This window comes from Bos indicus, chromosome 3, assembly GCF_029378745.1.
Source record: "Bos indicus isolate NIAB-ARS_2022 breed Sahiwal x Tharparkar chromosome 3, NIAB-ARS_B.indTharparkar_mat_pri_1.0, whole genome shotgun sequence".
Taxonomy (NCBI): Eukaryota; Metazoa; Chordata; class Mammalia; order Artiodactyla; family Bovidae; genus Bos; species Bos indicus.
The window spans coordinates 59,876,656-59,891,255 of record NC_091762.1 but is presented as its reverse complement, the minus strand read 5'-3'; the positions used below and the strand labels follow the sequence as shown (position 1 = coordinate 59,891,255).

The 14,600-nt window shown below is 39.9% G+C and overlaps 2 protein-coding genes across 5 annotated transcripts in view; one reads left to right on the top strand and one right to left on the bottom strand.

The window, feature by feature from the left end:
* Positions 1 to 309: 309 nt before the first annotated feature.
* Positions 310 to 8,491, bottom strand: GNG5 (G protein subunit gamma 5). The gene is made up of 3 exons (XM_019957203.2): positions 8,260 to 8,491; positions 4,151 to 4,295; positions 310 to 527 (listed from the first exon to the last, which is right to left on the bottom strand). The coding sequence occupies exons 1-2, from the start codon at positions 8,338 to 8,340 to the stop codon at positions 4,170 to 4,172; spliced, it is 207 nt and encodes a 68-aa protein (XP_019812762.1). The 5' UTR covers positions 8,341 to 8,491; the 3' UTR covers positions 310 to 527; positions 4,151 to 4,169.
* A 57-nt stretch (positions 8,492 to 8,548) lies between these two features.
* The window catches only part of SPATA1 (spermatogenesis associated 1), a 76,609-nt gene continuing 70,557 nt past the window's right edge, over positions 8,549 to 14,600 (top strand). For 2 of the 4 annotated variants that reach the window (XM_070786210.1, XM_070786211.1), the window contains exon 1: positions 8,613 to 13,857. In XM_070786210.1, the coding sequence (XP_070642311.1) occupies positions 13,822 to 13,857 (36 nt within the window). In that variant the 5' untranslated portion in view covers positions 8,613 to 13,821. Of the gene's footprint in view, positions 13,858 to 14,600 lie in introns of all 4 variants that reach the window. The other 2 variants (XM_070786209.1, XM_070786208.1) reach the window with 2 other exon arrangements.

Genomic DNA, 14,600 nt, shown 5'->3' with positions numbered 1-14,600 from the left:
AAAATGGAATTATGTCTAGTCTTTACTATCCTTATTAGGAGAGCCACCTAATATGAAGTAACACCCAACAAAGGAATTTATTAAAAAGTTAACCATGTAAATAACTCATGAACAGAAACTAGTATTATTAGCAGCCTTCTCCTGACCTTAAAAAAATAACTTTGCAGTCTTTAATTCTCTAGTAATCTTGTAAATACATGGCATAAAGTTATGAGATGAATGGTTAGAACACTAAAAATTTAACCACTTAAAAGTATGATGGGGAAATTTTCATTTTTTAAGTGTTCAAAACAAATTAATACATAAAACTTTTATACTAAGTATTTTATTGTATGTTGCCATCAGTGTATATAAAATAATTACCCTTGTGAAACAGAAAATTATGAATATTCAGAGAGGTAGACATTAAGGACTGACAAAAGTAGAAGTTTGTATAGTATGGCACGTTACAGAGAGGCTTTTGTACAGGCTTCAAATTTAGCTTTCCTTTGAATATTCACTGGTTTATGAAACGTGGTTTGGAAAACCTGAAAAGGAAAAAGGGAAAAAGGGAATTAGGGTAAAGTATCATAAGAACAATAGCTTTTTTTATGAGTACCAGTACATCTTACAGTACATCACTTTTAGGGTATTTATTTGAATGTCAGCTTATAAAGTGCTTTCAATTAAACTGAGCCTGTTTTTTTTTTTTTTTTTCCTTAAAAAAAAAAAGACATCCCAGTTGGTTTTTTTTGGTGGGGTAGGGCGGAGCAGTGGATAGGAAATGAGAAACCGGATAGAACATGCCTGAATGAAAGGACCTAAAGAGTAACTTACCAATACATCAAAAAAAAAAAACCACTCTGGGGATTCTAATTTTTAAAAAGGTTAATATAAAAATCTCTTACGATGGGAGATATCTGAATACCTCTAGAAAATGAGCAACAACTGAAAAGAGCAAGATGCAGTCACTTCTATATACCCACATAAATCTATACACAAAGAAAAATATACACACAGATATTGACTATAGCAGGAGAAGGAAGTGGCAACCCACTCCAGTATTTTGCCTGGAGAATCCCAGGGACAGGAACCTGGTGGGCTGCCGTCTATGGGGTCACACACAGTCGGACATGATTGAAGCGACGCAGCAGCAGCAGCAGTGTTTTAATAGCAAAGAACTGCAAATAGCCTAAATGCAACTCAATAGGACAATGAATAAATAAACTAAGGTTTATAAACATGATGGAATACAACAATTAAAATGACTAAACAATCTGTGGATTAACACAAATCTCAAAAATAATGCACTAATAATTATTCCTTAAAAATAACAGCTGGGTTTTAGAACTATAAAACAATAAATACACAGGCATAACAATGCCAGAGTAGGTTATTTATATGGAAAGGTAGAAAAAGTATCTTTTACTTCTTTATAAACATTAAAGGTTGGGAATTCCCTTGTGGTCCAATAGTTAGGACTCTGGTCTTTCACTACCAAGGGACCAGGTTCACTCCCTGGCTGAGGAACTAAGATCCCATAAGCTGCACAGCTTAGAACTAACAAGGTAAACCATTTAGTTCAGACAGTAGATAATTGGTTTTTTATACTGATTTAAAATTTTCTGTTACTTCATTACAAAAAGTTTTATAAGAAGCATAAACAGAATCAGTGGTGAAAATGTTTAACCTCAAGTTTTGCAAATTACAAAACCGAGATAGGCAGGAAATAGTAGCAAACAATCTGAGATCTGTTTGGCAGGGGCTCAGCCAGAAGTACTCTTAAGCTCCAGGTGGAAGAGCAAAGTTTAATTTGGCAATATTTTCAAGGTTATTAAATTTTAAATGTCATTTCTTACTGAATAACTTTACTTCCAGAAGTTTATTTTAAAGAAATGGGTAGAGTATATTTATAGGTACCAAGATGTTCACCTCAGTGTAGCCTCAAATTTGGAAACCTCAATATTTGATGAAGTATAATTTAAGTTATGGTACAACCACAGAAAAATCTCATTTACAAAAACTATTAAATGAGAGCACCAAAGCCTAAGCACCAGACCACCAGGGAATTTACAGACTATTAAATGAAACAAGAAAATTCAACTTCAAAAAAAACAAAACTGCATACTATAATCACTTTTCAATGATTTTTTTTTTTTTTGTCTTTAAAGGAAACATCTGTTAACAGTGGTTATTTCTAGGTGTGCAAATCATGGTAACTTCTATTTTAATACTTTGGACTATTTGTTGCTAAAATATCTATGCTTTAAATTACACATATATTTTTAAAAGTTATCAGTGTGAAGACTTAAATACAGATTTAAATATAGATGTTTTGCATCCATGCCACTCAGTGTGCCAAGGACCACCAACATCAGTATAATATCCCAGACCTATTGTTTTAGAATCTATTTTAACACAGTGATTTGTAGCTACATTCAAGTTTGAGAAGGAATGCTTTTACATCCAAATACTTTTCCTAGCCAAAAGTGCTTCAAATCATAATATTCATAAACCTGTGGGTTTTATTATACTGCCAGGATTAATAGCCATTATTTTACTTTGAAATCAGGATTCTTATCCCAACCAGAGTCAAGTTAATTAGGCACTGATCTGTATTCTATGAAATGAAACTATGAACAGCCAGTTAAGAAGCCACACTTACCAGTATTTTAAATTAAAATAAACTTATGAAGAAAATACAAGAGGAACCATAACAATTTTGGAATTTCTCAAAATTGCCAGAAGCAAAAAAACTTTTTAACTATTAAATATGAAGGTGCTTGAATGTTGAATTACTTCCTTAAACTCAAAGGTGTTTTTTTTTCCCTGTGTTTGGAACCTTAACCAATTCAACCAATCACGGTATTTACTAGAGACATGTTTTTACTTATACAGACTTCCTGGACACGCCCAAGTCTGCTGCTGCTGCTGCTGCTGCTGCTGCTGCTAAGTCGCTTCAGTCGTGTCCGACTTTGTGCGACCCCATAGACAGCAGCCCACCAGGCTCCCCCATCCCTGGGATTCTCCAGGCAAGAACACTGGAGTGGGTTGCCATTTCCTTCTCCAGTGCATCAAAGTGAAAAGTGAAAGTGAAGTCGCTCAGTCGTGTCCGACTCTTCGTGACCCCATGGACTGCAGCCTACTAAGCTCCTCCGTCCATGGGATTCTCCAGGCAAGAGTACTGGAGTGGGGTGCCATTGCCTTCTCCGACTCCCAAGTCTACTAAATTTAATTAGGGAGGGCACAACTATGCAACATGGTATTTTAGGAACCAGCTTCTGCATTGTGAGGAGTCAGAATATTTGCAGAGGGTGTGCAACATATACAGAGTTGTCTTTATAACAAGTAAATGCTCTGACTAAAGTCCTATGACTTCATGAAGGCAGTACCGTTAGATTCCATTTTCAATTAACCACACATCATGTTGTCTGGCCACCTCTCTTGTGGGTTAACATTATACATTTTTGGACACATTGGCATCTGTTCTGCAAGGTACAGGTTAACATATAGAAGTATGCTTTAAACCCACCCTAATTTTATTTTCTTAATCCTCTGAAAACCAACCCACTGTCTCCCACCATAAACTTATATACTTCATTTCCCTCTCATGTAATCTTTACCTAAAAAGAATAAAGTTAAAACCTTTGGTCTCCAACTCCAAATGCTTACACTATGTCAGTTTATGCAGCTATCTCCTCTGTTGGCACTCACTACTTCAATTCTTTTCTATGCTATTCTAGTAGATCATAATTAATCCAAATCCAATGACAATATTTTAAAAGTCACCACCATGAACACAGTAGATTTCTTTAAATGTCTTAATATTTCCTAGGTACAAAAAAATTAGTATTTGGGAACACCAAAGTACACCATTAGGCAATACTATAAAGGGTAACATGGCTTATCACAATAGTGAAATTTTCTAGGAACCCCTATATCCTCTTATGGTTATTAAATTATCTACTTAACCCTCTGATAAAATAGAAACAACTAGTCTTCATGACTACTAAATCAGCGAATTTCATCAATCTTCACAAAACAAGACTGGAAAATCCAAGTGCAAAACAAAAGTATGCTAAGACCCTGCTCAACTTATAAAGTGCTACAAAGAAAGAAACCTGACTAGTTATCCCTACTAATTTTGTTGTTTTAATTTAAGGAAACTTACCTTGTCAAGATTCGTCTTACTACAAAAAGGAACAGACTTTCTGGGGCCTGAAGGGATTTGTACTTGAAGATACTCCAGTCAGCAGAGGGTCATGTTGAGCATTCTGCAGACAGAACTGTTTCAAATCTGCAGCTGCCTGGGAAACCTGTATATAACAAGCAGTGGGGGAAGAGTGTGGGAGGTGATGACAATGTTTTAATTGAAGTTTCTCAAATCTTTAATAAAAATATCTTCCAATAAACACTTAAAAATATATACACTAATTGAAGATCAACAGTCGTACTGTTGTTTGGTGGCTAAATTGTGTCTGTCTAAATCATGTCTGACTTTTGCGACCCCATCAACTGTAGCCCACCAGGCTCCTCTGTCCATGTGCAGGCAAGAATATTGGACTGGGTTGCCATTTCCTTCTCCAAGGGATCTTCCCGACCCAGGGATCAAACCTGCATCTTCTGCTTGGCAAGTGGATTCTCTGCCACTGAGCCACCAGGAAGCTCATCAACAGTCATATACTGTCAACATACACATATGTTTGATATACAGTCATATACAGTCAAAACACTCCATGTAAATAAAACAAGCACAAACAGTACAACTCCGTTTTATCTGCAAAGCATAGCACATCTTGCTAGTTTACTAATAAACAGGATGTTCTAGTGTAACCATGAAGGTACTCAAAATTTTTTTTATTAAAAGCAGTACACAGGATATTATAGGATAAAGATAAATTAAAATGCTAGTAAACTATCAGTCTGTCTTGAAAGCAGTATACTGAGAAAATGCTGTAAGTGTCTTGGTATTGCATACCATCAGCTGTTCTATGTTATAAAATTGGACAATGACAGTTTCTGCTCAGTGACATGTGACTCAAAGGCTGATTATTAGCAAACTTCAGTTTAAGAACTTTATTGAGCAGCCTGCCTTTAAGAAACTGTTTGCCTTAAATGTGACTTAATAAATTCATATATATACAAAACCATTCAAACATGACTTACAGAACTTCTGTGGTTTCACAGTTAAAACAACTTTATACCAACTTCAACATCTACTATTTGTATATATTCTGTTAAGGAGTGGTGCAGGACACCAAAACAATAAACTGAATAGTTCAGATATATAACATGAATGACTAAAGGATGCCTCATTTATAGTATCCTAACTCTTGAATTGTGGTTTAGGAAGATGGGGAAGGCAATCATTTATTGTATTCTGTTTTAACTATCCACAAGAAGGATAAGAACAGGTGTCCAATCTGGCTGGGTAATATTTAGCCTCTGAAAGGGAGCTAAGGGCATCACAAGGGCTCTCTATACAAAGAATTTCTGCAGATGACAGCTTCTGGTAAACAGATCCATCACCATGAGATGAATCTAAACTCTTCTTGGAATCTACTTATATGTTTGGTTTCTACACCAGCCCAGGATAAAGAGTTTGATGAATTTATTTAGCAACTGTGTAAGTAGTTTAGGGTTCCAAGTACTACAAGAAATGGGCACCCTGCTCTCCCTCAAGGGTGTAGCTCCAGTGGGGGAAGGGTGGTATCATTTTTCACTATCTTAAAACATGGTTTCAATTCATTCACATTAACCAGCAGTGAAGAATCTACTGCGCTTCCCCTGTGGCTCAGCGGTAAAGAACCCGCATGTCAATGCAGGAGATATATAAGAGATGTGGGTTTGATCCCTGAGTCTGGAAAGATTCCCTGGAGAAGGGCATGGCAACCCACTCAGTATTCTTGCTGGGAAAATCCCATGGACAGAGGAGTCTTGTGGGCTGTAGCCCATAGGGTCACAAAGGGTTTTGAGTTTACGCTAAGGACATGACTGAGCATAAACATGATAAAGAATCTGTTAATTTTCTGCCAAAAATGTAGGCAGACTCCAACTTAAAAACTTCTCATCACCTCTATGTGCCAAATATAATTCTAGGCCCTGAGAATATGTAAGAACAACCAGGTCCCTGTTACAGAGCTAACAGTTCAGATGAAGAGAGAGAAGATGATCTGCAGAAAAAAAAAAAAGAATAGTTTGTTAGATCAGGACCTGTGGCAAAGTGTTTTCAAGGAGGTGACATTTAAATTGAGATCTCAGTGACAAGAGATCCAGCCAAGGAACCAGCAGTGAGAAAATAACCAGCGAGAATTCCAATCAATGGGGAGAGTGGAGACGAAGGCTTAAAACTCAAACAAACTGCTAGGTCCTAAGGCACTCTAATAATAACCATCAGAGAGGTTGAAACCCTATAATCCTGGCATAATTATCAGTGCCCTCTTTCACTCTAAAAAGTGCCCTGGGTTGGGAACAAAGTGTATGGTCACCAACCTGGGGAAGTTTGTCAAGCATTTGTCATAATTTCTATCAACTACTCAAACAAAGGCTTTTTAAAAATAAACTCGTGCTAATTCAAAAGTAAAATGTCACTACAAAAGCATCTATAAAAGTCATGGGTAAAACAGAAGCACAAAATGAAATCTAACTCACCACATTTTGCAACATGTCCAAAAAAAAGTTCATTTAAATTCCTCCAAGGTGAGGTGCTTTCCTCCTTGCTACACACAGCCCTGGCATTTAGACTTGAGATTTCTATAACCAAACCCTGGTGATGGCTTTAATGATTCCAACCAAAACCTTTCGTACTGGAGGAAGGCACCTCGCTGGAGAGTTATTCCAGGGGCTAGGGTTTTTAAGGTAAAGCCCTCAGAGTACACTCATTTTCTTTGGAGACTGGAACTAAATACCCCTACTTAACACTTCTGCTTTCAATAAGCCTTTTTTTTGCGGCCCTTCCCATTTTTTTCCTTTCTTGGGCCACTCCAACCTAAGATGAAGGCACACCTGAATAATAACAATGATTTCAGAGTTAAATCCAGGCAAGGCTCACCATTAATCACTGGGATGAGGTAAGAATCTGGAAATTAGAGAAATGGATTCAACACAGCAATGGAGTTTATAGCACTTTAAGGACAGGAAGGGAGGGGAATCCCATCCCAAGACTGATGGGAATTTCCCTTCCCTCCAGCGATGACCACAACTGGGTAAACTAGGTTCCTGGCATTTCTACATAAGGAAATAGGTAAAGGGAGAGCGTCTTACAACACAAAACACTTCAGGGGGAAGTAAAAACTAGTGTGATGAGTAAAGAATCAAATCATCTTGGAAACTGGCTGTTTCTTTCAACAGAGTGCATGGTTTATATTCTTCCCTGTTTCTTTTCTAATTACAGTGTTTCACATGTAAACTGAGTGCACCAGAAAGAAGCCAATCCACGCAGGATTTAAAAAATCAAGAAACTTGAATAGCACTTAACGTCAGCTTGTCATATCAACACACACACACACGACTTTTTCCCCAAAGTAAAAACCCCAGGACAAGGTCAATGCTACTAACCAGACGCCAAAATAAATAACACTGGTCCACCCTAATTACTTTTTCGAGTATGCAGACCAGGAGATATGCCCAAGGTCAGATCACAGCAAAGTGCAAAACAGATATGAAATGCACGCTTTGTCCGAGGTTGCGCAGGGCACCAGTGGTAATCTTAGACACTGTAAACGTTTCCAAAACAGGCTTCTTTAACCTACAATTAAAGTTATGCAAGAATTCGTTTTCAAGTGTGTGTTCGGTGAATAAGTGGAGCTGGAAGTAAAACTCGACTACTAAAGGGAGTGGATTGGGGAAAGTTCTGACATGAAAAAATACTTCTGTTCTGAATCAAAAGGCGGATAAAACTCCGTCCGGTGACCAAGAAACGGGGGAAACGGTCGCAAGGGCCGGGAAGGGCGCGGGCGGAGGCGCAGGTCTTGGGGAGCCCTGCCGCGGAGTCACTGCCGAGGGAGAGAGACAGGGACGAGGGCCGGAATGCGGAAAGCGGCCGCTCAACCCAGGGCCAGCCCTCCTTAAACCGTCTTGGGGCGTAAGGGTGCATTAACCGGCCCCCCAAACCACAGCGCCGACCCGTGCCGCTACTGCTCTAAAGCTGGCCGAGATCGCGGCCGCGGAGCCGGCGTCCTTCCCAGGGGCGAGTCGCGGCCGCCGCGTCAGCTCGCCTGCAGTATCCCACCCGCCACCTCCCCGCCTTCCCCTCCCCCTCGGCCACCCGCCCCCGCTCACCTTCACCCGATTGAGCCCGGCCTCCAGCCGGAGCTGTTGAACCACTTTTTTCATAGCCGCGACGCTGGATGAACCAGACATGGCGCACTCGAAAGGATGGCAGATCCGCGGGCCGTCGGCAGGTCTGCGATGGGTCCGCTGGGCCAGTCGGCGGGGCTGGGGTTGAGGCTCGGAACTTTGTCTCTTAAGTTTCCGGTCCTCTACCCAGCGGCTCCACCCTCAACGCGCATGCGCGCTCTCCTTCGCCCGCTGTTTTGGCTCCACACCCGAAAGGGAGCGCGAGCCTCCGAGGGTGAGGGGAGAGTTGGGAGCTAGAAGGGGCGGAGCGGACGGTGGGCGCGGCAGCTACGGGACGCCGACTGGAACGGACGCCCCTCCTCTGCGTCCTCCCTCTCCCGAGAGCAGAGTTGGGAGAGGTAAGGAAAGAGATCGTAGTTATCCAGCGAGACCCGTTAGGGACTCCGAAGAGGATTGGTGAGGGAAGTCAGTTGTTGAGAGACTTTGTAACAGTCATGGTGGCGGGCCAACGAGGCGGTTCCAGTGTCCCTGGCGGAGTTGGCGGCAGAGATGGAGGAAAGGGAAGGGAGAGCCTCACTGAGGCGTAGGAGCTAGAAGTATGGGCTTGAGTCGCTGCCACCTTGTCCCCTTAGGGACGCGTCCCTAAATGACCCGTTTTTGTCCAACGGGCGGCCCTTCCGCAGATGGCTTCCCACCGACAGACCCCCGAGGCCGAAGGAGGGCGCGAGGTCTCTGTAACCGACTGAGAGGAGCCGGGCGGCGGGCAGCGAGGGCGCTGGTTCGCCAGAGAAAAAGGGATCTTCACAAGGTTTGGCTTCTGGCGCCTCTTACCTCTCATTTTTCTAGAAACGATTGTGAAGAAGCCAAGGTGCTGACCAGAAATTATATTTATCTCGTCCATTTCATTTGGTGGATAAACGTTTATTTTACTTTAAGAAATAAAAACTTTCTGTTGTGAGAAAGTTTGCTCTTTTATGTTTCAGTTGTAGCTTATTACCTGATGCTTGAAATTGACCTTCAGAGGAGCTTTCAGGAGAAATAGTAGGATGGAACTAAGCAAAGGAGGCTCAGCCACTGCATGTTTCACCCATGGGAACGTATGCCACGCACTTAGGACAGAAGTTTCTTGTTCTGCTGGTATAGTCCGTCAATGAATACACTAATATTTTCTAAACTCATAAGAACCATGAAATGTCAGTGCCAGAAGGGATTTCAGGGAGTATGTCGTCCAGTCCTTTCTTCTTAGTTTTTATCTAGCGTCTGTCTAATAAAGAACTTAATTCAGTATAGGAGAGAAGGAAAAAAAAAGTTCATTTTAAGTTCATTACCATCTGAAGTGATTACCCATAAATGCAGCTTGTGAGTCACCAATCTCTCCTGAGCAAGCCATGTTCTTTGAATTTCCACAACAATTTAAAGTAGTTCAAACACCTTATCAACCTTACAGACATAAAAGTTTATTTTTCAGATAGTTAAAGACAGGCTTGTTGTAAAAACAGTTTGATAAACCAAGAGAATCCTTATAATTGTGACAAGAAAGCACAACCAAGAAATCTGTCAAACCCACAGTTCACTAGGTACTCTTTCCTACTGAGGCCCATTGTGACCTTGGGATCCTTTTTCAGTAATTCACTGTTGTGTACCCAAAACCTGTTGATGGGATTCAATATGTAAGATAAAGCAAATTTTCCATTCCTGGCGGGGGTGGGGAGGGATCATAAAGCAAAAGGATGCAATAAATGAAAGATTAGTATTCTATTATCATTTGGTTATCCACTGTCTTTTTTTTAGTTGGATTGACATTATTTTGTTCATTAGCTAATTAATAATAGGTAAATAATTTGAAAACCCCAGAGACTATGTTAGGAGTTAACTATGTGAAATGTAATTTGGTTAAGATCAACTGCAAATTCTAAGCATACCTAAAGAAGCTAATGAAGCCTTTGATAGAAAACATTTACTCAAGTTACCTCAAGCAATAAAGAGATAATTGTAAAGATCAACATAGAGTAGTGGAGTAGTGGAGACAGTTATCCCATAGAAATTTAAAAAAAAAACAAAAAACACGAACTGTTGCATTGATAGGCCAAACTGGGAGCAGATACAAGTTAGGGACCTCAAAGGCAAAAAAAATTTTGACTCTTCTCTAGAGCTTAGCTATAAACGTGAATCACCTATGTATCTCTTCATTGGCATCTCACTACCAGTTCAATTAGTCATTGTCTCTAGACTTGATCTTTTTCTATTGTGCTTTACAAATAATTACAGCTTTCTCATAACATAGGCTTGCCTCATGAATATGATACTACTGCAGGACTTCCCTTTCTACATTCTTTTTGCTTCCGTATCTACTAACTATATACTTGAATCTTGAGCACTTCTCCCAGTTCTAATTCCTAAAGGGTTCATCATTTCATATCAGGTCACTTTGTCTCTGGCAGCCAAGATTTGTCTTTAGTGTTGATCCAGTCAGAAATGACAGGAAATTGTAGCTCAACACATGACTTGTTTGCTGTTCCTTTAGAAAGGATATTACAGTAGGGCAGTTTACCTTAGGATAATATTAATAGTAAAGCAGGTCTTGATTGCTCTGTGTTGAGTTCAATTAATCAAAAATTAGTTCTGAATTAAAATATCAAAATTTTAATGCATCCACTAAAAATGAAAGTTCTAGTCTCCCAATTGGCATACTAGTTAATGAATACCCATGTGCTGTATTTATTATAAATTATTACCATTAATTCTTAACTGATAAATTTCCACATGTGTGTGTGTGTGTGTGTGTGTGTGTATAGTTTAGTCACTAAGTTGTGTCCCACTCTTTTGCAAGCCTATAGACTGTAACCCGCCAGGCTCCTCTGTCCATGTGATTTCCCAGGCAAGAATACTGGAGTACTGGGTTTCCATTTCCTTCTTTAGGGGATCTTCCCAACCCAGAAATTGAACCTGTGTCTCCTGCATTGCAGGTGGATTCTTTATTGCTGAGCCACAGGGAAAGCCTCATACACCTATAAACGGTATGGACCTAACAGAAGCAGAAGGTACTAAGAAAAGGTGGCAACAATACAGAGAAGGACCATACAAAAAAGATCTTAATGACCCAGATAACCATGGTGGTGTGATCACTCACCGAGAGCCAGACATCCTAGAATGTGACGTTAAGTGGACCTTAGGAAGCATCACTACAAACAAAGTTAGTGCAGGTGATGGAATTCCAGCTGAGTTATTTCAAATTCTAAAAGATGATACTGTGAAACTGCTGCCTCAATATGCCAGCAAATTTGGAAAATTCAGCCGTGGCCACAGAACTGGAAATGGTCAGTTTCATTCCAGTTCCAAAGAAAGGCAATGCCAAAGAATGTTCAAACTACCACACAGTTGCACTCATCTCACACACTAGCAAAGTAATGCTCAAAATGCTAAATGCTCCAAGCTAAGCTTCAACAGTACGTGAACTGTGAAATTCCAGATGTTCAAGCTGGTTTTAGAAAAGGCAGAGGAACCAGAGATCAAATTGCCAACATCCGTTGGATCATTGAAAAAGCAAGAGAGTTCCAGAAAAACATCTACTTATGCTTTATTGACTACACCAAAGCCTTCGACTGTGTGGGTCACAACAAAGTGTGGGAAATTCTTAAAGAGATGACAATACCAGACCACCTTACCTGCCTCCTGAGAAATCTGTATGCAGGTCAAGAAGCAACAGTTAGAACCATACATGGAACAACAGACTGATTCCACATTGGGAAAGGAATACGTCAAGGCTGTATATTGCTACCCTGTTTATTTAACTTATATGCAGAGTGAAAGTGAAAGTTGCTCAGTTGTGTCCGACTCTTTGTGACCCCAAGGACTTTGCAGTTCATGGAATTCTCCAGGCCAGAGTACTGGAATGGGTAGCCTTTTCCTTCTCCAGGGGATCTTCCCAACCCAGGGATCACACCTAGGTCTCCTGCACTGCAGGCGGATTCTTTACTAGCTGAGCCACAAGGGAAGCCCCTATATGCAGAATACATCATTCGAAATGCTGGGCTTGATGAAGCAAAAGCTGGAATCAAGATTGCCCTGAGAAATATTAATAACCTCAGATATGCAACTGTCACCACCCTTATGGCAGAAAGTGAAGAGGAACTAAATAGCCTATTGATGAAAGTGAAAGAGGAGGGTGAAAAAATCTGGCTTTAAAAAAAAAAAAAAACTGAGATCATGGCATCCACTCCCATCACTTCATGGCAAATAGATGGGGAAACAATGGAAATAGTGACAGACTTTATTTTGGAGGGCTCCAAAATCATTGCAGATAGTGACTGCAGCCATGATATTAAAAGACACTTGCTCCTTGGAAGAAAAGCTATGACAAATCTAGACAGCATATTAAAAAGCAGAGACATTACTTTGCCAGCAAAGGTCCATATAGTCAAAGCTTTGGTTTTTCTAGTAGTCATGTATGGATGTGAGAGTTGGACCATGAAGAAAGCTGAGGCCCAAAGAATTGATGCTTTTAAACCGTGGTGTTAGAGAAGACTCTTGAGATTCCCTTGGACTGAAAGGAGATCAAACCAGTCAATCCTCAAGGAAATCAGTCCTAACATTCATTGGAAGGACGGATGCTGAAGCTGAAGCTCCAGTACTTTGGCCACCTGATGCAAAGAACTGACTCATTAGAAAGACCCTGACACTGGGAAAGATTGACGGCAGGAGGAGAAGGGGATGACAGAGGACGAGATGGTTAGATGTCATCACCGACTCGATGGACATGAGTTTGAGAAAGCTCTGGGAGTTGGTGTTGGACATGGAAGCATACTGTGCTGCAGTCCATGGGGTTGCAAAGAGTCAGACACGACTGAGGACTGAACAGCTGCTGCTACTGATGCTAACTTATGTCGGTCGTGTCCGACTCTGTGTGACCCCATAGACGGCAGCCCACCAGGCTCCACTGTCCCTGGAATTCTGCAGGCAAGAATACTGGAGTGGGTTTCCATTTCCTTCTCCAATGCATGAAAGTGAAAAGTGAAAGTGAAGTCTCTCAGTAGTGTCCGACTCTTCGCGGCAGCCATTTTTATAGTTTTAGTCCTTCTACTTCCAAAAGTGTTATTTCTACTTTATGTAAAAAGCTATATATATTTAACCTTAATTTTTGACCGAGAGAAATGAATTATTTAGTAAAAAGAGTTCTAGTCACAAGTCTACTGTATTAATAATTTACCACTTAGTTTTATGGGATATATGATTTTCTTTGCATTTACCAGCCCTACTTATCAGTAGTGTATCATTTTAAATTATTATAAGATTGCATACTTATCTAAGTTTTTATTTTGACTCTATTCAAAGTTTTCATTTTGACTCTATTCAAATTTAAAGCCTTTTTGTTTTTCTGTTTACTTTTTGAACGAATCAAAGACCAGAAATGAGTGGAATGCTATAACTTAAGCAAGCCAAACCAAAAATCTGTTATAACCTTTATTAAATACTAAATGAAGAAAAAAATTTTAAAAACCCTACAAAATTCCAACTGATAATTACCCTATTCAGACATTGGTGAATATGTCCCTCAATCCAAGTCAACCTTCTTCATCAGAGGTAAGAGAATCTTTTTGTACTAAAATATAAGAAACACTTACCTACCATTGGTTTTTAAAAGTTTTGATAAAGCAAAAACATGGATTATATAAAGTATTAGATACTAACTCCACTGTGAACCCAATTTTCTGTATCCCATTATTTGATTACAGATCTTGTATCTCTAAGGACCCCAATTATACTGGTACCTCCAGTGCATTGACCCTATAATCTTTTTTTGTTTGTTTGTTTCTCTTCTCAGGATACCCTCTCTGGCTGTCTTAAATATCATGGAGCATTCTTGATCATTCTTGCACATAATTTTGACTCATTACCCCCTCTCATTTCAATGTACTCCTTGATAAAACAAAAACCCTGGTTAATCTTCATCTTTTCCTCATGTATACCTACACTGGCACATGGCTGGAGAAAAATATACCAGCATAAGGACTATTCTCACTTTAATGAGCATGAATCTCAAGTGGAACTTTTTGCTAGGAGGCAACAAGACTACCTCCCACTTATTCTCTGTTCCACTATTTTAGACAACTATTTCATACCTCCTCAAACCCCAATACCTTCTTCCCATTTTTTTCTTTAAATTAACTCCAAACAAGTTTTCACTCCTCTACTCCACCAAAACCGACTGCCCTGTTTGCCTTTACATTGCTAAAGCTATTGTTTAATTCTTATCTCACATACACTTGATCTGTATGTGCACAATAATTGACACCATTGATCACTCTCTTCTTTGACATAATTCC